This window comes from Megascapheus bottae, chromosome 6 (assembly GCF_031878675.1).
Source record: "Megascapheus bottae isolate mThoBot1 chromosome 6, mThoBot2.hap1, whole genome shotgun sequence".
NCBI classification, from domain to species: Eukaryota; Metazoa; Chordata; class Mammalia; order Rodentia; family Geomyidae; genus Megascapheus; species Megascapheus bottae.
The window spans coordinates 47,090,194-47,112,678 of record NC_143514.1 but is presented as its reverse complement, the minus strand read 5'-3'; the positions used below and the strand labels follow the sequence as shown (position 1 = coordinate 47,112,678).

General features: G+C 38.1%; 1 protein-coding gene across 4 annotated transcripts in view; it reads right to left on the bottom strand.

Annotated features, from left to right (window-relative positions):
- Dab1 (DAB adaptor protein 1) overlaps nucleotides 1-22,485 on the bottom strand; it is a 592,785-nt gene that overhangs the window by 119,421 nt on the left and 450,879 nt on the right. For all 4 annotated transcript variants that reach the window (XM_090334743.1, XM_090334746.1, XM_090334742.1 and 1 more), the window contains exon 4: nucleotides 21,615-21,713. In XM_090334743.1, the coding sequence (XP_090190869.1) occupies nucleotides 21,615-21,713 (99 nt within the window). The remainder of the gene's footprint in view (nucleotides 1-21,614; nucleotides 21,714-22,485) is intronic.

The following is a 22,485-nucleotide window of genomic DNA, read 5'->3' as shown; positions in this document are numbered from 1 at the left end:
ATTCCTCTAAAGGTGAAGGATGACTTGTGTTAACTTGGCATGGGGAATTTACTGTGTTCCAGGTGCCAGTCTAGACACACAGCATATTCTACCTCATTTAATCTCCCCAACCACCAACCTGCAACTTGATAATATCATTAATTCCATTTCCAGATGAGTAATTAGGGGTACAGAAAAGTTTACTAAGCAGCATAGATAGTAATATTTCTTCTCTCTCTGATAGGCATATTTTGAATATAAACCACTAGAATACCAAATTAAGTGGCAAGTAGCAGGAAGTAATTGAATTATCTATTGCTATTATTATTATTATTATTATTATTATTATTATTATTCACCTACAAAAACAGGCTAGTGGGCCTATCTATCATTGCTTCCAACATGTAAATGGAGGCAAAAAACTGCTTGTGGATCATTTTGTCTCAACTGAATCAACATCTCTCCCAACCATTTGATTCTCCTCAACTATTTACACAAAAGAGCAGCCTCTCCTGACATCTTCCAGCGCCAACATGCACTTCTTCCAAACAATGCAAGATTTATAGCCCTCCTTTATTTGAGTCGATCTCAATGTGTCAGCAGATAAGAACTGCAACACAAAATAATTACACTTGAAAGTGAAATGTGGGTCTAAAGATTCAGGTTGGCTATTTAAAAGAAAATGCCAGTGATTTTTGGATTATTTAGTGCTTTCCCCCATAACACCCCCGCCACCCCGGACTCCTCTTAGGCACTTAGAGACCTCAGCTCCTAGGAATGCCATTCCAGCTAGCCTCCATTACAGATGACTTTATCAATTACCCTGACAGTTACTTATACTACATATGAATGTAGTTTATAGTTGTCACATGTGTTCTGTGAGCAAGGTAATAAAATGTACAATGCATCTTTCTTATCAGTAAATCCTAATAGATGGTACTAGCCAGACAGTCTTGAATAAGAACCTCTCAGAACTGTGACAGAATTGTAGTAGCTTGAATTTATGCATAAACAAATTAATAGAGATTTTAATGGGTTACCAGAAGGGGGTTCCCACAAGGAAGATCAGCAATTAGGGCAGGAAAAGGCCTATTAAATCATTTTGCCCATCTTGAACCATGTGGGCTGTTCCTTACAGCAAAACCCCCTTCCATGTTAAATTATCTAAGAGCCTGGGAACCTCTACAGCCCTTGGGAAACAGCTGATTTGCCAATCAAGCCCCTTTCTCAGTTTCTTTTGGTTACATGGCAAGAGAGTAGAAGAGATCATTAGCAAAAATAAATGCAAAGTGACTGCATTCTGTGGCTATCTCCATTTTTACCCTTTCCTTCTCCACCTTCTTTTCAGTCACCTAAAATCATCTTTAAAATACAAAGTGGCATTTCAGATTCACTTTATGTCATTCCAGCTAATAGTATTCAGGAAATGACAGCAAATAAAGACTGACACAGTGAAAAGAATACTTTCTGATTAGAGTCGACACCACTGGGGCTGTCAATACTGACATGAATGCTTACCACCACTGGAGCTCAATAAGGTCGCCACTCATCTCTGAATCTAAATGTCCTTATCTTTAAAATCAGGGTGTAGTAAACTGACAGAGATAAACATAAACAATAAATATATTCATTCATTGATTCAACCAGTTTTAAGTGACTACCTTCTATCTTCAAAGTTCATCCTTACCAGTATAAATATACTGATTTAAGTCTTAGCTTGCTTTCCTAAAGAAAACTTGAAGAAATATATGTCATTCAAGAGCCAATCATAACCCATTTTATTATAGTCAAATACATACAACATAGAATTTGTTATTTTGATCATTGCACATGCTCAGTTTGGTGGCATTAAATATGCGTACATCATTGTGCAATGCAGAACACTTTTCCGTTTCCCAAACTGAAACTCAATATTCCTTAAACACTAACCTGCTGCACCCTGTATATCCCCTGCCATGCCTCACTGGTTCCTGGTAACCACCATTTGACTTTGGTCTCTATTAGTAACTACTCTGAGAACTTCACATATGAAGAAGCACGCACTATCAGTCCTGTAGTCACTGCCTTATTTCCCTAAGTGTACTTTTTCCAGGTTCATCAATGTTGAAACATGTGTCTGAATTTCTTTCTTTTAAGGCTATATAAACATTTTATTTTATGTATATATACATTTTATTTAATCATCCATTGATAGATGAGTAACATCAAATTTTTGTATCACACATCTTAATAATACAACAGAAGTGTTTGATATACCAAAGAAGAGACAACAGATATTTATTGAAGACTGACAGATCATAGAAGAATTCCAGAGGAATAATTATGCTGGATTCAGTGACCTATGGCATACACTAGGGTTAGAAAGGGGCAAAAACACTGGGTAGAGGGAGTCAGGGAAAGAATGTTCTAGGAAGAAAAAAGGAGGGAGAGAAGACAGAAGGAAGGAGGGAGGGAGGAAGAACAGATAGATGTCAGTTTTGTGGTTCTATTTTCTGCATAATATCTCAACATGATGTGTCCGTTTTTTCAGAGTTGCCTGCGTGGATCGATTACATATCATCTGCTTGTTTAATTACAAAGGTTCTCTTTGCTTTGCTTGTCAGGTCTTCAGAAGAAAAGTGCACACAGATGAACTGGAGTGAGGCTATCATACCGAGATCTGGCTTCTTGCAGTGTCAGATAATCAGCTGCTTATTGAGCTGCTGGAATGTAAGTCCTATTGAGAAGTGCATCTCACAGATGAATGTTCATACTCACTGCCTGGTACACAGTGGGTGTTCAGGAAATGTTTGAAAAATTTTGTAATTTTATAGATGAGTTAATCAAGACAAGAAAGCAATGACTCCTCCACAGTATTGGCAGCTCTGGTTTCTCTAGAAGGAATTGTACACCCCATATTTAACCTTAATTTTCCCAAGGATATTCAGCCAGCTTCAAGAACAAAAAGAATGCAAAGGTAGATTTGTGCAGAAAATACTCTGAAGGTAGAGAAATGGTCTTACGGGGCTCATGGTTCATCTGGGTCTCTGGATTGGATATCTTATCCATTCCAGATTAACAGAGGTTCCATGGTTAGAAAAAGAAAAATAGTGAGTGCCATGGGATGAGTGAAATCCCATTATCTGTGTGCCTGGACAGAAGCGAGTCTACAATCCCTATATATAATAAACATGTTCTCCCTAAATGAGGCACAGTATTAGAATGACATCCAACAAGGAGCTTATCATTGCTAAATATTTGTGGAGTGCCAACTTCATTTTTTTCTTAAGGAAAAGGAAGGCCAAAAATCACAGGACATTTCACTTATTTACTTGTTAATTAATTAATTTTAGGGGAGCAGTACTGGGGTTTCAACTCAGGCTCTTGCATACTAATGTGGTATTTTGCTCAAGGCTTGTGTAATACCACATAAGCCACACTTCCATTTCTGGCTTTTTGCTGGCTAATTGAGGTAAGAAAGTCTCCAGAATTGTCTGTCTAGGCTGGCATTCAGTGGTGATCCGCACATCTCAGTATCTGGTAGGCCAGTGATTACGAGGGTAGATCACTGGTGCCAGGCTTTCACAGTGTCTTTCACGTGTCTTTATCAATAAAGATAATGATTCTGCTTGAAAGTCAGAGATCAGAAATCTTAAATTGTACTAAGAATGTTTCTCACGTTTAGTTTTATTGATGAATCAATAAGATTGCCCTAAACACAGACTAACCAGTGTCTGAACAAGGGCAAACTGGTGGTTCAGATAGATAGGCAACATCCAGGAGACTGATGAGCCAACCCCTATGAAAAATCCAAATGCAGTCAATTCTCAAAGTCCATTGGCATCATTCAGACTTATAGGCAAAGCTAAAGGACTAATAATCTCATAAGTATAAATGAAACACTCATCACTATACTAGTGTTTCATAATGCCATTTTTTAGAACATACATACATTTAAACAAAAGCACAATATCAAAAACCTTAAAAGTTATGTTTTAACTCATGGCTTATGCCTATAATCCTACCTACTCAGGAGGCTGAGATCTAAGTATCCTGATTCAAAGTCAGCACAGATAGGAACGCCCATGAGATTCTTATTGCCAGTTAACCTCAAAAAAGCCAAAATGGAACTGTGATTCAAAGTGGTAGACTACAGGTCTTTAGAAAAAGAAGCTCACAGACAATGCCCTGAGTTCCAGCCCCAGAACTGGCATCAATATATTGGTACTAAATATATGTAATGAAACAGCTAGAAATACAAGTATTGAGAGCACAATTTGACAAAACTCCTACAGATCTACACCTTTAAAAATATACATTTATTAAGAATGGCCAATAGACACATGAAGATATGTTCGACATCTCTGGTCATAAAAGAAATGCAAATCAAAACAACTCTGAGATCCTACCTCACTCCAGTTAGAATGGCCAGGATCAAGAAATCCAACAACAACAGATGCTGGGGGGAGTGGCCAGGAGCGATCACTACTGTACTGTTGGTGGGAGTGTAAACTTGTTCAACCACTATGGAAAGCAGTATGGCATTTCCTCAAAAGACTAAATATAGATCTCCCCTATGGCCCAGAAATTTCCCTAATAGGCATTTACCCATTTGTCCAGAAACAAGGACATACTAAACCCACTAGTACAATGATGTTCATTGCAGTACTATTTACCATAGTGAAGATATGGAACCAACCCAGAGGCCCCTCAGTTGATCAACAAGATGTGGTATTTATACACAATGGAATTCTATGCTGCCATCAGAAAGAACAACACTGTACCATTTGTAAGGAAATGGAATGTCTTAGAAAAAATCATATTAAGTGAAGTAGCCAGAACATAGGCTCAATGGTTTCCCTTATCTATAATAAGTTCCCTCATCTAGAACTCTCCTAGCAGAAGATTACAATAACTCAAACCCTAGATAATAAGGTCTTATAGGATGAGGCCAAATTAATGGACCTCTGGTACATGGAAACAAGAGCTTAATTAAAAGTGACTGTTATTCTTTATGCATTATGTTTTTCTCTCTTCTTTTGTGTTGCCCTTTGGTTAATCTCACATTGTTACAGTATCCCACTTTGTTACTTGGTATATTATATAGATGTTTACTTGTTTATGAAATAGGAGGGGAAAAATGAGGGGGAGGTGGGGGAAAGGTAATGGGGACAAAAACATAAGAAGGGATAGCACTGTGTGAGAAGTAATGCACCCTCTATCTGGGGAATATAACTGTAACCTCCCTATACATTGAATTAAAAAATGTAAAAAATATACAATGATATACAAGAGCAAGGACTCAATTTTTGCATACCTAATGCTATGGACATGGTATTGGAAATATAAACACAACTACATAGACATAAAAACCTATGACTCTATAGACATAATGTTTTACTACATAACTTAATATGTATCTATGATATACAAACCCTTAGCCTAATTTTGATTATGTTCTAAAAACTAAGTGCCAGTGATTGTATACAGACATTCCCTTCTTGAATACTTATTTGTTAAACATGTCATTTGAAATATGATGTAAAAATCAATGTTAATAAATTCTTTAATGAAAAAAAAAATCATAGGTGCCATTTCTGCTAAATCCTACAACAGCCTTACAGGTATTGCTTGTTTTGTCTTAGAAGTACTAACATTATATTATGGCATACTCATAAGATATTAGTCACCGAAAATTATATCACAGAAAAATATTCGAATTAAGGAAAGGCATGGATGAGTAATAACAAATAATATCAAGCAGATTAGGAAACAGTGTGTATATAGTAAAATATAATTTCAACTTTTTAAGTCTATTCACATTAAGAAAAAGGCTGATAAATACACCAAGATGTCCAGCAGTGTGGCCTAGTGGTAGAGTGTTTGTCTAGCACACACGAAGCCCTGGGTTCGATATACACAGCAAAAGCTGGAAGTATCCAATTTTTGAAACTGGATAGGGAAGGGGGGAAAACAAGATGAGGGTTGGGGGTAGGGGGGAGGGAAATGGGGACCAAGACATGAGAATCAATGTATGTGAATTAATGTACCTTTTATCTGGCAAATATAATGTAACCCTTCTATTAATTTCAAAAAATATATGAAAAAAGAGGAAAGATAGCAGAATATGTACAAAAAAAAAAGCTGGAAGTAATGCTGTGGCTCAAGTGGCAGAGCACTAACCTTGAGAAAGCTCAAAGACAGTGCCAGGACTGATAAAAAATTACACCAAGATATGGATTTAACTGAGGGAATTTCAGAACATTTGTATTTTCTTTCCTATACATCTTTCCTGGTTTGCTATTTTTCTACGATAAATAGTCACTACTTTTATAAATAGAAAAGGTATGAAATGTAAATAAGACCACACTTTATCAATTACTATGGCGTGACATTGGGCCAGCAATTATCCTCTCAGATCCAGATCCATCATGAATAAACTCACATACATCACACGCATACATTGTAAGATTAATGTGGATATGAGTTTTAGGAAACTAAAGTACTTTGAATATTACAGAGATTCTCCAACATAAAGGATTCTTTTTATCACCGTATCAGATGAAGTCTTGGCTAAGTGCTAGGGTTGTTGTACCATAAAATACAGATACGAGGGAGAAATGTAGGCACAGACTTTGACGGAGCAGAAATAAACATGAAAGAGTATGTGTATCTATTCACATGGGTAAATATATCACACAGCCCAGTCAGAGTCACAGGATGATACATCTCTGTTTCTGAGATTCAGACGCTCTCATTGGAGCCATTTATTTAGAAGATGAATCATCTTCTTCTCAAAAGTGAGGTTATGACTGTCTTGAGTGCAGACAATTGCCAATACAGTCTTTATTTTCAAAATTTTAAATGTATAATTTCAAAATCATCTACACATCTCTTAGATAACATGAAAAATTCAAACCTTACTCTCTGGAGGTTCTGGAATTTGTTATTTAAATATTGATACCATATCTCCCTGGCAAGATTTTTTTCTTTTTCTCTCTTTCTTCACTTTCAAATCTCTTGATTTTCTAAAAAGTTTAAGAAGTCAAATTTATTCTGGATACAAATCTCTGCAGTATGGGACAGAATAAGCTGGAGAGGAAGGACATTTACTGGATTGATCCAGAGAAAAATATCTGGATGAAGCCATGCATATAGACACTGCCTATAATAGCAGAATACTGCTATCAGGGCTCAATAGACATCATAAGACCTAGACTTGAGTTACAACTGATGATGCCACTGACTTTTGTACACTGCCAGTGTACCCCTGCTCTCCACTCCCCTAGCATGTCCACATCTCTGTGCAGCAGAATGGAGTTGATAGCATCTATCACGCTCACAGTGATCATAACAGAATGAACCAGTGTGAGATTTACCCAGTAAGTACTACAACATGAGAGCTCTAGCACTCCCCCAACTTCCCTTCTCAACTTGCCTGCTCTAACCAAGCTGACCTTCTCTCTCTCTCTCTTAAGTTAGTTAAGGCTCTGGGGCTGAGATGGTCAAGTATAGAATTTAGAGGCACCAGCATTCCAGATCACTAAAAAGTGGGCTTTCCATTCAGGGGAGTCAGGACTGGTGAAGAGATGAGATTTACATGATGTAGAGATTTAGTCTTCCAGGAATTGGGCCTGCAATGTTGATGTACTCAACTACTCAGTAAGTATTTATTTCCTTTCCAGTACCCATCTTCCTGAAATTTATATAACTCATTATATATACTTCTTTTTATAGCAAATTACATAAGGTACATACTCTGTAATTTCTTCTGGACAATACATATGGCAACAGGAAAAATGTAAATATCTGTGTACACAGGTAGCTGAGAGCACAAGCAAAGGAGAAATGAAAGCAAGTTCGATGGATGGGAAAACAGTGAGAAAAATGGGGAGAACAAGTTTCTCAGTGTTCAGGTAAGTGATAATCCAAAGGTGGAGGATTATTCTACTGTGTGCATCCTTAATGCATTTTCATATTTCATGCTGCTCCTGGTACTTGGATTCAGGTCCTGGACATTGCCCTGGGCATTTGTGCTCAAGACTAGCACTCAATCCCTTGAGTCACAGCTCCACTTTCAGCTTTCTAGTGTAACTGGAGATAAGAGTCTTACAGATTTTCCTGCTTTGGTCCATGATGCTCCAATCTCAATATTCTAAGTAAAGCCTTAATAACTTCTTTTCATCTAATTAAAAGGAAACTGAAAAGGGGTAGATGAAAGAGAGTAAACTGCATCAATGCGGCCCATCAATGCTATTTTCTGTCTCAGGTGATAGTTGAGACATGCCACCACCAGTGAAATTTTATAAACACAGCCAGGCAGGAAAGTAAACTCAATTTCTACAACAAAGAAATTTGTACAATTCCAAAAAATTCCTTCTGGGAGCTAACAAAGTACCCAGGAAAAGGTCACACACAATGCCTAGATGTACTTCCTCTTATAGAGCAGTTTTTGTTCCTGTTAATGACTCCCCCTACATTTCATTTTGCCAATGGCAGGACATGCCTTTAGCAGTTTAGTAAGGTTCTTCCTATTCTATAGAAAAACAGGGGAGAGCACCAGTCTCCTCACTGTTAATCCCAGAATTCAAGGCATGTGTTTAGTAACTACAGAACAAATACTAAAAAGTAAGCCAACAAATCATTATAACCTTTTTTCTCTGTAGCATCAATGTAAGACACTCACGTCCTCATTTCCTTGTCTTAGCTACGATACTTGGCTTGTAGAAACAGTGTGTGGCAGATTAACCTTTCCAGATGGAATGTACCTCTCTGAACTTTGATGTCCTTGTCAATTTTTAAAACAGAAAAGGGGTTGGGAATTTGGCCTAGGAGTAGAGTGCTTGCCTAGCATGCAAAAAAACCCAGGTTCGATTTTTGGGTACCACATACATAAAAAAAGGCAGAGGTGGTGCTGAGGCTCAAGTGGGAGAGCTCTAGCCTTGAGAAAGTCCAAGGACAGTGCTCAGGCCCTGAGCTCAAGCCCAGGACTGGAATATATATATATATATATATATATATATATATATATATATATATATATACACACAGAGAGAGAGAGAGAGAGAGAGAGAGAGAGAGAGAGAGAGAGAGAGAGAGAGATGAAACTTCTGTTTTGAAAGATTACAAGTATTAGCAAGTTCAATGATTTCCCTCACACTTCAAAGGGTAAGTCTGAGGTGCTGAGAGGTACAGTGGCTCAAGAAGTATGAGATGATGAGCATGCCAAGCTCTTACAAGAGATATAACCATAATTTTCACCATCTGTATTTATTGCAATGTTGGTTTTTTCATTACAACCCAGAAGCACATTTGATAACTAAGGGATCACTCAAATTCAAGCCTTTCCAACAGCCATTCCACATCTCTTCCCATAATACTGCCATCCAGCCCTTCCAGCACCCACACTCCACAGTCCCAGGATTCCTTTTGGTCATCAGACCCTGGTCTCCTCTCTGCACATCATTGCATATAGGGATGGATCTGATTAGGTTTATTTTACCTGAACTCAGTCCCTTGCCTTTATTTTATTTTATTTTTTGCCAGTCCTGGGCTTGAGCTCAGGGCCTGAGCACTGTCCTTGGACTTTCTCAAGGCTAGAGCTCTACTACTTGAGCCTCAGCACCACTTCTGGCTTTTTTCTATATATGTGGTACCAAGGAATTGAACCCAAGTTTTCATGCATGCTAGGCAAGCACTCAACCACTAGGCCAAACTCCCGGCCCCACCTTTATTTTTTTATGAAAACATTTTTATTTTATTTTTTTCTAGTCCTTTGCCTTTTATAAGAACCTGCTCCTTTATGGTGATCAGAACTCCCAGTACTTTTGCATCTGTGGCTACTGGTGCACACGACCTCAGAAAAGAATCATCACATCAGTGTTGCACCTAATTACAGTCTCACAATTTCAAGATGGAAAGTTCCTTCAAGGAGTGTTTTCATAAAAACAGAAGCACCTGTTAAATAACCTCCGCACAGCCACAGAAAATGAGTTTTAAATTAAAATTTAAAATAAATGGAGAAGATAGAAAAATGAACAGTGGGCCTCCAATAAAACAATCAGCCATCTAAATAAAAGCAGAGACACACAAATGAGCAATTCTGATTTATCAAGTGTAACAGCCTCTGGAACCTGGATGAGAATTTTCAGAAGTGTCTTTCTCCATTACTCAGTTGACCCTCGAAGCTACAGGAAAACTCCCCGAGCACACTAATATGGATGATTTACAATGCACACACATCACGGGCCTTTTAGTGAGGACAAAAAAATGTACAGTGAGGAAATGTCTTGACCTTGTCCTCTTTCCTTCATTGCTGATTACTTTGTAGCTGACTGTACCATGTGCGTATATATGTTGTTTCTTTCCTTTCTCTGCATATAAGAACGTAAATTCCACGGTGTAAGGACCTTCCTTACTCTCCAGTATCTCCCCACCTCTCTCAGCCCTCAATGATACTGCAGGTAGTCAACACATATATAGGTATATGTTGGCAATTGTGGGGCTTGAACTTAGAGCCTCTGCTCTGTCTCTGAGCCTTTTACTAAAGGGCAATCTACCACTTGGAGCCACAGCTCCACTTCCAGTTTCTGGTTGTCAATTGGAGATAAGAATCTCACAGACATTCCTGCTCAAGCAGGCTTTGAAACAAAATCCTCAGATCTCAGCTTCCTGAGTTGCTAGGATTACAGGCATGAGCCACCGATGTCCAGACTCAACATACCTTTTGAATAAATAAATAAAGAGACATTTAGGAATAGTCCTGTTCAGTTTTACTAATCTTTAACTCAGAAGTCTCAGTTGCCTCCTCCAAAGAAAATGTGCTACAAATACCCAATCAAGTCATATGGGAGAATTCAACAACAACAACAACGAAAGATTTAGTGTACTACTTAGCATTGTCAGTTACTACTATGGCAATTAGTACTCAGCAATACGGTAGTCATAAATAATACAATTCTGCAAATAATTCTTAGCCTTGCAGCATTTAAAAAAATAGCCCCTCTAAAGCATCACAAGTCAATCAAGTAGAGCTGTGAGACACTGTAAGACCCAGAGATACTGAATCAGAGATCTTCTACCTGGTCTTTATGCTGCTGTCTTTAAGGATGGAGAAAGAATCATAAATCAGTACGGAGTTGACAGATTTCCATCTATGGGTGACATACTTCCCTTCACAAATAAGGTGGTACTAGAATTTCACCATATTTATTTGTTTCTAAACAACATGTGGCAACTCTATATAGCAAAACTCAATAATAGTGACAAGGCTGCATAACTTCCAAAACCTAAATCACTTACTCCAAGCCCTTTAAGTATTCCCTATAACCCTTGTTCCTCTGGGAAGGTAACAAAAACCCCGGAAGCATGACAGTGACTCATTCTGAAGTTCCACACTAATTTTAAGCTAGGAATCTTTGAATCTACAGAAGCGAATCTCGGGACCTGTGTGTAGGATGACAGTGGCTGACAGTGCATGGATGACCCATATGACTTTTCCCCTAAGGAGTAGATGAAGGGCTATGACTGCAGTAGGTTCTAAGCATGCCCTTGAAAGACAAGCCCCTCTGGAGGTGCAAAGAATGGGGGCCTTAGCATCACAGCATGTTGGAACTGGTCTCCACTGCTGTAAATTTTTGGAAATGTGTTTTTATGGGAGCATCTGGTCACTGAGTTTCCTCATCTGTCTAATTGGAATAGTTTCTCCTTTAGTAAGTCCTTAGATGATTGAACTAAATAACAAAAGCAGATAAAATTAATGAGTACCAAAAAAAATAACCTTTTTACTGAAAAGGGGTGTTGTTGATGAAGGTGAATTGTATTCAAAACAAGGCTTCTCCTTTGTACAACTATTTAAAGATAATAAAAGTGTAATTATAAGCATAAAAATTATAAAGAAAAAAATAACAAAAAATAAAATCCTAACAATAGAAACTATTGGTAATATTTCCTTTAATCAGCAATATTATATTTCAGTCATTTTATTTGATTTTATGGCTTATTGGACAAGGTGATAAATATTTCCTAAAACTCCCCCTTCTTGACATTTGAAATATTTTCTCCACATGGAATTCCTAGGATCCTCTTTTTCCACCCATACCACAGGAACTAGGTTCACAAATTTTTCTTAGGCCAGGCATGAAGTATTCTGATTCTTAGAAAATTAACCTAATCTTATACCAACCCTAAAACTTAGTTCTGTTATCCCCATCTTGTAGATGAGTAAACAAAAGCATAGTAACATTAAGCAGCTTTCTTTAAACAACCCTACATTCAGTCACTAAAAGGATAGTTACGATAGCAGAAGGAAATGAAATCAATATGTGAAAGAGATGTCAGTACTTTATGTTCACCGCAGCACTGTTCACAGCAGCTAAGATGTGGCATCAGCCTAAGTACCCATTCATTAATGGATGGATGGAAAAAGAAAAGGTAGGAAACTATTGGACCTTTACAAAGGAAAGCCTGCTTGTCATTTGAAACAATCAAGACAAATCTGGGGGATATAATGATATGTGAAATTAGCCAGGCACAGAAAGACAATAACACATGATCTGGATTATATATGGGATCTCGCTAGAAACATTAAACTCACAGAAGTAGAGAACAGAATGGTGGTTACCAAAATGCTAAGAGAAACTGGAGAGGTGTTCAACAAAGGCTACAAATCACCAGGTAAATAGGAAACATTTTGGAAATAAGCTGACGATCATGGTAACTGTGGTGAAGGAGTCTAGGAGAGGTCATTGGAGATCCTGCTGCCTCGTTGGATCAGACTGGTGCTGAGGAATCTGAAGATTCTGGAGAGACTTTGCTCTGAAGTTCCTTTATCTACTCTGAGACTGGTTCCTCCCAGAGGGAACCACACTTGTCTTCTATTTCCTTCCTGTCCCTTCAATGACTAAGGAAGATTAGACCGAATAAAAATGGAGTCTACAAAGGACAAGCCATTTCAATTTGGCCCCTACATTCCTTTTCAGGTTCAATCCTCAGTGACGGTAATCCTGCATGCTATCATCCAAAACCACCAGACATCTTGCTCTTCCTGACTTTTACCAGTGTATCTTCCTTACCTAGCAAAGGCTCAATAATGCCTTTGCCTAGATAGATACTCATCCTACCATTTCTCTAACTCCAAACTCTATGTATGATTCTAGGTTTTAAAAGATGAAACAGTCATTTCTTTCTCTGACCTCTGAAGTTAATTTTCTATCTTTATGTTCATATATTCATGATTCTGTCAGTTTTTAGGTATTGAGATGTATTATTGCCTAGACTACATATTTCTTTCTTTTTATTTTAGTGTTGCATAATGTATAGAGGGGTTACAGTTACATTTGTCAGGTAGTAGGTGCATTACTTCTTGCACATTGATACCCCTTGTCATGTTTTTGACCCCATTTCTCTCCTCCCACACCCTCCCAATCATCTCTCTTGAAGAGAAGTTTGCTTGTTGTTTATCCCTAGACGCCTCTTGGTGGCTTTGATGGCTTATAAGCTGTCGTCTTGGCTTAATGAGCACTTGTGGATGAAGGAATAAATGAACAATCCAATTACAATGGTCTCAATGAATATCAGCCATCCTTATCTGACCCCCAAGTCCCTTTTTATAGCAAATATTTCTTAATGCTTCATTCATTGTGTAGAAATAATATAATCCACCATATACACCCAATTTCATCTACCTATATACAACCCAAAATATCTTAATTATACCCTAAAGGAAACGAAGGGATGATTTATGATTTAAAAATCAAAAATGTTTAATTTCAATTGCAGTATGATATAAAGCTATTGTCACATTTTATACCTCCTTGTAATAAATAAACCCAGATTTAAACTCAGTATAGTTAAAACTCATTTATTTGTGTTTAACATTATTGAAGAACCAACTAAAATCATAGTGAAAACAACAGCTATGCATGATGTTAATAGAGAAGAGCCTTGATAATTCAATCATGTTGAGTATCACAATGCTGTAATTTTTCAAAATGATGAACTGTCATAATGAAATTCCATTCCATAAAATAAAGCACCTCTACATTTTGTTGCATGAAAAAGTTCAGTATTGGGGCCGGGAGTTTGGCCTAGTGGTAGAGTGCTTTCCTAGCATGCACGAAGACCTGAGTTTGATTACATACATAGAAAAAAGCCAGAAATGGCGCTGTGGCTCAAGTGGTAGCCTTGAGAAAGTCCAAGGATAGTCAGGACTGGCAAAAAAAAAAAAGTTCAGTATTATAAATCTGATGTAAAAATACTTAGTTTGTAGGTTTTTAGAATCCAGTACTTAGCAAAAGGTTTTTAGTCCACATGAATGTTGGATAAGATATTTGCAATTTCTAATTCATGGGAAAATACTGTCTGTTGTAGCTATCTGTCCAAGCTTTGTAAAATGTATAACTGCCTCTGTTTTTAATTATATTTCTGCATTACGTTCTCTTCCTCTAAAGCTTGTAATCACCAAAAATGTCTATATAAATCCTTAAGCACCAGTCATGATATTGGAATGAGTGCTGTAGAGAAATCTCTGGAGTAAAAGCAAGAAAATGAGCCCCAGGAATTATTGAATTTGAGAATCACTTCTGCCACAAATAGTAACTTTAGGCCAATCACTTAACCTATTTGTCCTAGGTGACTCAACAGTAAGAGGAGAATAATGAAAACCTCTAAGAATTATTACTTGTCAAATAAGACCTGACCTACCAAAGCCAACGGCCATAACCACATATTCATGGTTACAGGTTAGTCATTAGTGCCGATCTTAAGAGAATCTTCTTGGCCAGGATGTCAGCAAATGTCCCAGAGGACACAAGGTTTTTATGTCCTACTCCACTGCCCTCTTTTATTCTTTCTTACTTCTCTGAGACCAATATCCCTTTTTGACCTCAGCTACTGTCCCTAAACATACTCAAAACCTGCTGTTTATAACCAAGGAAGAACAGTGATTTTCCATGAGGAAGAAATGATTAAATCAGCCTTGAAATTTAAATGCATCCACTAGTTTTTAAACACAATTACTGTCTATGATGAGGGAATCCTTAGCCATTTCCTACCTCTCACCTGCATGCCCTTGCATCTCTTTGTACAGTTGTTGGTTCTTATCACTAATTCATTTTGTCTCTGCTGCAATAAATATTCTTGGGAACTTGCTATGTGTGCTAACTAGATAGACAGCCTTGATGAACAGAAAGATACAGCCTTATTTATCTGAGTGTTTACAGAAGCACTCAATAAATATACCCCGAAGGAAGAAGGAATGAGCAAACAGCTTTCTCCTTTAGGCATCTGAGCATGTAGAAATACTGTTTTCTCCACCTTGATTTATTTGCCTGATCTTTTACAATCCACTCCTTTACTATTAAAGCAGGCAGTCTTTTCTATGAGGATTTTCAGGAAAATTCTAGGCAAACTAGGCCTCAATCCCAAGCACAAACAACTTCAATCAGACTGGTACCCTAGCAGCTGTCAATTCACTTGGGGAATGTGGTTTCACTAGTAGACAAGAATGCCTCAGGGACTAGGACCTTTATTTATATCCAAGGGCCAAGGCCATCTAGTTTCCAATGTGTCACCAACTAATCATTTGTGAGTTAGACTGTCAGCATTCCTTCTACACAGGACAAGCTGAGGATGATAGCTCATCAGAAGGAAAGGGAAGTAAATAAAAGGGAGTGACTGACAATCCGAGAGAAATAATGGTGAGTTTGCTCTTATAAATTTATAAAATTGTATGTTATTATTAATGACTTCCTACTAGTGGCAAGTCTTCTGGGCTTGGTTACCTGGAATTGAATATCAGTCTACTGTGTATTAGCTGTGCAAGCTAAATTATTGTTGTCTCTGTTTTCTCATCTGTACAATGATGATCACACCATCTATCTTACAGAATTATATTTAGAATAGTGTATATGGAAGAGCTAAGTGAGTACTGGCTCCTTCAAATAACAACTTAAAATTCACATGTCAATGTGAGAAGGATATCCCAATATCTTAAGATTAGTGTAGATCACTGCCTTTTCTCCTAAATCATAATTTTATGATTTTCATGTCATATAAAACTGTGATGATCCTATGGATTAAAGTTCTAAGTTGAGAGAGTCAAGTCAATGATATTCGCTTCAAAGTTACAAGTTACTATTCGAAATATACATTCTCAGATCAAGTACACCTCTAGAACCTCAGTTTCCTCCTCTAGGAAATAAATACAGCAACTTTCCTCCCTCGAAATATCCACTGGTCTGGTCTGAAGACCAAGAACACATTTAAGTGAATATCTTTTCTATGGCAGATTTAGTACCACTCCTGTTATGACAAATAACAGGTATGTTATGTGTGATGTCGTCTGATCCCTTCGGTAGATAAGCAATGTTTAGGTATCTGAATACAAGAACAGCTTGCAATATTGATTTATGCCTGGAAACATGCTAATAATAAAAGAAAAATTCGTGATATAAGGATCTGAACCAGGAGTTCTTTGAAATTCAAGACAGGGTGTAAATTGCTACAAAGGGTCTCTTTAATTGGGATCAAAACATTTTTGACAGGCTTTAGATCTTCAAATTCTAGTTATTGTCACGTTCTGCAAATGTTTCTTTTCTCAGCTTTTTTTTTGGGGGGGGGGGGAGAAGTGCAGTCAAGCTTAAGCAAAAAATACCTTAGACAAGACAAACAACTAAGATTTGTCATTCCACATGACAAAGACCCAGTTTTCCATTTCTTTGATATAGAGAACAAAATACTTCCACTTAGATTCCCACATTGTAGGGTATGTCCCCTGCTGGGCAAAGGACAAAGGGTAAGGAACTGTTTCTGCCCTGAATCTCCCAAGGAGGTTTTTCAAACAATGAACATCAATAGGCACTGCTTTAAAAGGAAAACACCTTTGAATTGGGCTCAGAAATCAACTTAGAGTCCAGTGCCAGTGGCTCATGCTTGTAATTCTACCTACTCAGGAGGGCGAAATCTAATTAGAACCCAGTTCCAAGTCAGTCTAGGTAAAAAAAAAAAAGTTTGTGATACTCTTCTCTCCAATTAGCCACAAGTAGAGATGTGGGCTAAGTGGTAGGTCAGTCCTGAGAAGAAAGAGCAAAAGAACATTGCCTAGGTCTTGTGTTCGACCCTCAGTATTGGCCTCAAAAAGATGGAAGAAAGTAAAACAGAAAAAGGAATGAAGGGGAGGGGAGGGAAGGGAAGGGGAGAGGTGGGGAGGGAATGAAATGGAGGGGGAGGGGGAGGGTTGGAAAGAAGTAATGGAAGGAGGGAGGGAGGGAGGGAAAGAAGGAAGGTAGAGGGAAGGAGGGAGAGAAGGAAGGAAGAAAAGAAGGAAGGAAGGTAGGAAGGAAGGAAAGAAAGGAGAAGGAAAGGGAGAGAAGAAAGGGAAGAAAAGGAGGGGAGGAGGGAAGGGAGAGAGGGAAAGAAGGAAGAAGGAGGGAAGGAGAGAGGGAAGGAGGTAAGAATGGGAGGGAGGAGGGAAGGAGAGAAGAAAGGCAGAGAGGGAGGGAGGAGAGAGAGGGAGGGAGGAAAGGAGGGAAGAAGAAAGGAAGGAAGGAGGGAGGAAGGGAGGGAGGGAGGGAGCAAATGGAGAGAGGAGGGAAGGAGGGAGGGAGAGGAGGAGAAAAAGAGGGAAGAAGGAAAAAGAAATCTGACTGTGCCCCACACCTCCTTCCTGTCTGTGGTCCAACCCCAAGGTCCTGGTCTGATTGCTCCCCAACTATGGTGAGCTCATTCCCACAGGTACAGCCCCCTCCACATTCCCTTTGTGCTTCAGGCTTCTTCTTGAAAAACCCAAGACTGACTCCTAGAAGTGTGGCTCCATTCCTTGGAGTCAGGCAGATCAAGGAGGTTCACTACCCAGCTTTTGGGGGCTTTCATCTCCTATACTTCCAACTTTAAAAACCTAACCCTTCTCATCATCTTTTCAGTCCTTGTGGTGAAATACGCTCATGAGAAACACAGACAGAAGCTCCACACTGTAGAGGACTGGAGTGGGCGAGGCCAGACTGAAAACAAATTTAAGTCTGTTTCATTCCTGATTCTTCACTAGTGTTCTGACATCTCCCCACCACATCAAATGAATCTGAGCTGAAATAATGACTTTACTGTCATTGTTGCTGTTGGTGGTGGTGTGTACATGTTTGTGGGTATGTTTGTATGTGCTTATGTATGTGAGTGTGGTGTATGGGTGTCTGCAGCTTAAACAAGAAAAAAAATTCTGTTTCAAAGTGTGGTGGTATTTTCCATGGGCATGAGTTTAGCCCTCTTTGAAAGAGGAAGTAGATGAATGTAAAGAATGCCAAGTATCTTCCTCATTAGTTAAAATCTAGGAGATTAGGACTTTAATTAGATGGGCATGACCTATTTGTTGGTGGATAGGTGCAAAGACAGGACATGACAGAACAGGAAGGCCTGAAACATGGCTCTTAATAAAGATAAAATACTAGTTACTCTGTACCCCTGCTTCTGCTCTGTCTCTTTGGTTATATGGGTTGCCATGGTAACACAGAAACCTAGGATTAGGAGGTGAATAAGAGATGACAGGGTAATATTTGGTCAGATCAATCCTTATAAAAGTATCTTTCACATTACTTGGCTCTCGTAAAGGTTGCTGAAGGGTGATCAGTGGTCCATGTGTTTGTACACACCTGAAGTTTTCCACCTTTTTTTGTGGTCAAAATCATGAAGCCCCCAGGATTTTGTGTCAAAAAGCTAGCAGAGCATCATTTCTAATCCCCCATCTATCCACATCTTCCTTATTAGGTATACATACCATGATTTTACAACAGGGGCTTCAAAGTGAGCACAAGACTCCCAAATACAATCTCTCTATTAAGCAGGAATTCTTCTAAGCTTCAAAATAAAAAAAGGAAAGAATGGCTGAATCCTGTTGAAATTTTGTCCATTCCCTACCAATGCCCGAAACTACATTCAAAATTCCTGTTTACCAAAGTGGGCTCTGACAGGACCACATTAAAGGTAAACTGCATTGATTTTCTATTCAGACCAATGTGAGATTAAATCTTGGCTCCTCTTTCAGCATGGAGATTTCTTATAAAGAGTTTTTTAAATTTCCATATATTATGATGTTTTGACATCTTAAAAACTTTCTGTCTAGAAAGGCCCTGTTCCCACCAGAGCTAATTAATTATTAGACAAAACACAGAGCCTGATTTCTCAGTGACCCCCATTTCACTGGAAGTAGGATTCCTCACTCTCTGCCTTAGTCATTCCAGAGCCAGTTGTCAGGCAACTTGAGACCATTCCTATATGTAAACGCAGAAAGAAGTCATGCAAACTAGCCAATCTTAAACTGGCTCCATGTCTCATTTTGAGTATCCTGAACAAAACTCCAATAAACCTATGGTCTAAGAACTCCTTCCACTGTCTTCTTAGTCCAGACTAGACTTTTCCCCTCTAATCCAATGTGATACTCTGCGCTTTCTGTTTCTAGGACTTGTCAGCGTAATAAATACTTTTTTTTTCTGAGCCTTCCTTGTTTCTATCTCATGGGACATTCTCAGAACAAAAGTAGAAAACACAGGTGCACTTGGAAAAGTCATTGTTCCTAAGAGAAAACAGACATTGTAGATGAGTTAAAGACTCAGGGGTCAAATTACCAACAAATATACCAATCACAGCAACTACCTTATCAAGCACATATTATGTACCAGGCATTGTAAATCTTTTGTAATTGCCAAGTTACTTAATCCCCACAAAAGAGGCAGATGGTAGATATCTTCCTCTATTGTATAATAAAAGACATTAAGGATTGAAAATGAAGTATGACAGATAGATTAATATGGCAATCTCAGGAAATAGTAGTGCATCATGAAGAGATCTAGTTGGAGGTCCTGAGGTCAACTTGGGAAATATCCTTGGAATGATTTGTGGCCCCATTCTGTCTCTGGCTTCCTTCTTTGGGCTGTGATCACCTCTCTTCCCAAATGTTCATACTGCTGGGATGCCATCTATCAAGATACCTTACAGAATCCAGCTGGGGCTGGGCCCATGCCTTAATACTCCAGAACCATAAATCTATTCTATTTGTAGAGTCCACCTACCTCCAGCATTTTACTACTGTAACAGAATATAATAGCCATTATTATGATCATCATTGTCTCCTAAGAGCACTGTGAGGATGAAACTTTGTGTAAAATAACTAACACACGCCCAATAAATAGGTGGTATTGAGGAAAGGATGCTATCATTACTTGATTTTATGTATATATATATACATATATAACACATAAAATTAACCAACATAGGGTGAGTATATTAACTATATGCACCTTTTTTACAACCATGCCTACCATCCTTCTCCAGAATATTTTCACCTTCTCAATCTACAATGCTATATCTGTTAAAAAATAGTAGCCCATTTCTTTAACTGCAGTTGTCACTGTCCTACAAAGTCTAATTCTGAATACTGTGGGTATGGCATTTATGTGAACTATACAGCATTTGCCTTTCTGTATCTGATTTATATGACTCAGCATAATGTCTTCAAAGACTATTCAGGAGGTAGCACCTGCTAGCATTTCCTTGCTCCATGGCATTCTGTTCTGCTTGAGTAGTGGGCTGCTTTTACCTATCAGTTATCATGAATAATGTTGTTAGGATTAACATGGATTCCATGATTTGTTCATTTAGAAGTAATTTTCCCACACTTTCTTCTTCTTCCTCCTCCTCCTCCTCTTCTTCTTCTTCTTCTTCTTCTTCTTCTTCTTCTTCTTCTTCTTCTTCTTCTTTTTCTTCTTCTTCTTCTTCTTCTTTTCTTCTTCTAGAAAACACATCTGTACATTTACATTATCATATTATCACCCTTTGCTACTGGTCAGAACAAGAATGAAAAAGTAATGCAAAATTGCTAAGATCAGATGTCTTGGCTGGTTAAAAGGTGTTAATAAAATATGCAATAAGTTATGTCTGGAAAATTCAAAGGAAATGATATAAGGAGAGATGTATCATAAGCTGTAAAACATTTATAAAAGGAAACCACACATTGTGGTCTTGCTTTCTCAATAGCATGGATCATGGGCTCTGGGCTCTCCCTCTCTCCCTCTCTCCCTCTCTCTCTCTCTCTCTCTCTCTCTCTCTCTCTCTCTCTCTCTCTCTCTCTCTCTCTCTCTCTCATCACTTCTTTGGTGAGTTTAATAAATATATCAACCCTTACATTTCCTACTTGTGCAGTAATTGACTTTTTTGGTAAGATTGAGAACTCTTTATTCTTTTTGATGATAGCAAATTGCAAGGTGTATAGGTTAAACTCAAGAGAGTCTGGATACTCTGACCAAGTGTACAGGCCTATGTGTGTCTCCCTGTAGGGGGTATGTCATTAAAATTGCCAACACACAAAGAAATTTAACTTAAACTGCCACATTACTACTTCTCGTCAAAGCTCATCAATCTCTTATTATGTTACTGGGATAGTATGATGCTTTTATCACAATTACACTGCAAGCAATACAGTCAAGTCACACTATGGTCAAGTCAGTGAAGGAAGGGACAGGCTTTGATGGATGATCACAGTTGATCAAGTTTGTCAGTTGCTTTATGTGTTTTTATGCTTGTTTGATATTCCTGCCCAGAGAGAAGAGGCTTTTAAGGGCACATCTATCAATGGATTCAATTTTATATGGCCATGTGATTCTTTCACTTACCCCTGTCTTCTCATCAAAGATTTTGATTCCGCCAAAGGAGATGGTTAAAAAGATTTTCTGTTTGTGTTCTCCTTTGGAACGAGCGCCAGCAACAACACCCTGTTAAAAGGAAGGACATAGTTTGTACTTCAATGTTTTCATTTGAAAATTCCCTCTGGTGCCTGCACAGGCACATCAGGTACCAGAACCATGAATCATGAAGACTTTTCCTCTTGGCCTTCTACCTGTCTCCACACCATATGCTCGTATCTGTCTGATGTTTACAGATAATACTGGTTTTAACCTGTTCAATATTGTATAAATACATATTCAAATACTCACTCATCCAACTAAGAAATATTTATTAGGTGTCTACAATTTTGGCTAAGAGGTATCTTAACAACATGGACTTCATAGTAATACCTTTGCTGGGTTTAGGGTTAAATATAGATATAAAAGAGAAAAGAACTGATACTAAAATTGTATGTTTCCATTTTACCTAGAAAAGCTTTTCTCATCAGAATTTTATGTCTATTGCCTATAATTTTTATTCAAAGACAATTTGCTTTTCCTACCACCTCTTCCCCATGTTTCGTACACTTTCAAGGAACATAGTGAGGAAATTCATTCCATTTATTAAAACAGCTATTTTTCCACCTTCCCAAATACTTTATAAACCAATGATACATAGATAATTCAATGATAACTTGGCTTCACAAAAAGCAGGGATGTCACTTTGCATATTGCTCTGTCTTTGGTACTTGAGACAGTCCCAGTAGAGCAAATAATTATAAAATGAGTGCTTATTATCCAGAGACCTATGTCACAAAACTGACAGAATTCATGTTAAGCATAGTGAGAAGTGTCTACATTGGCCCCACATAGCACAGCC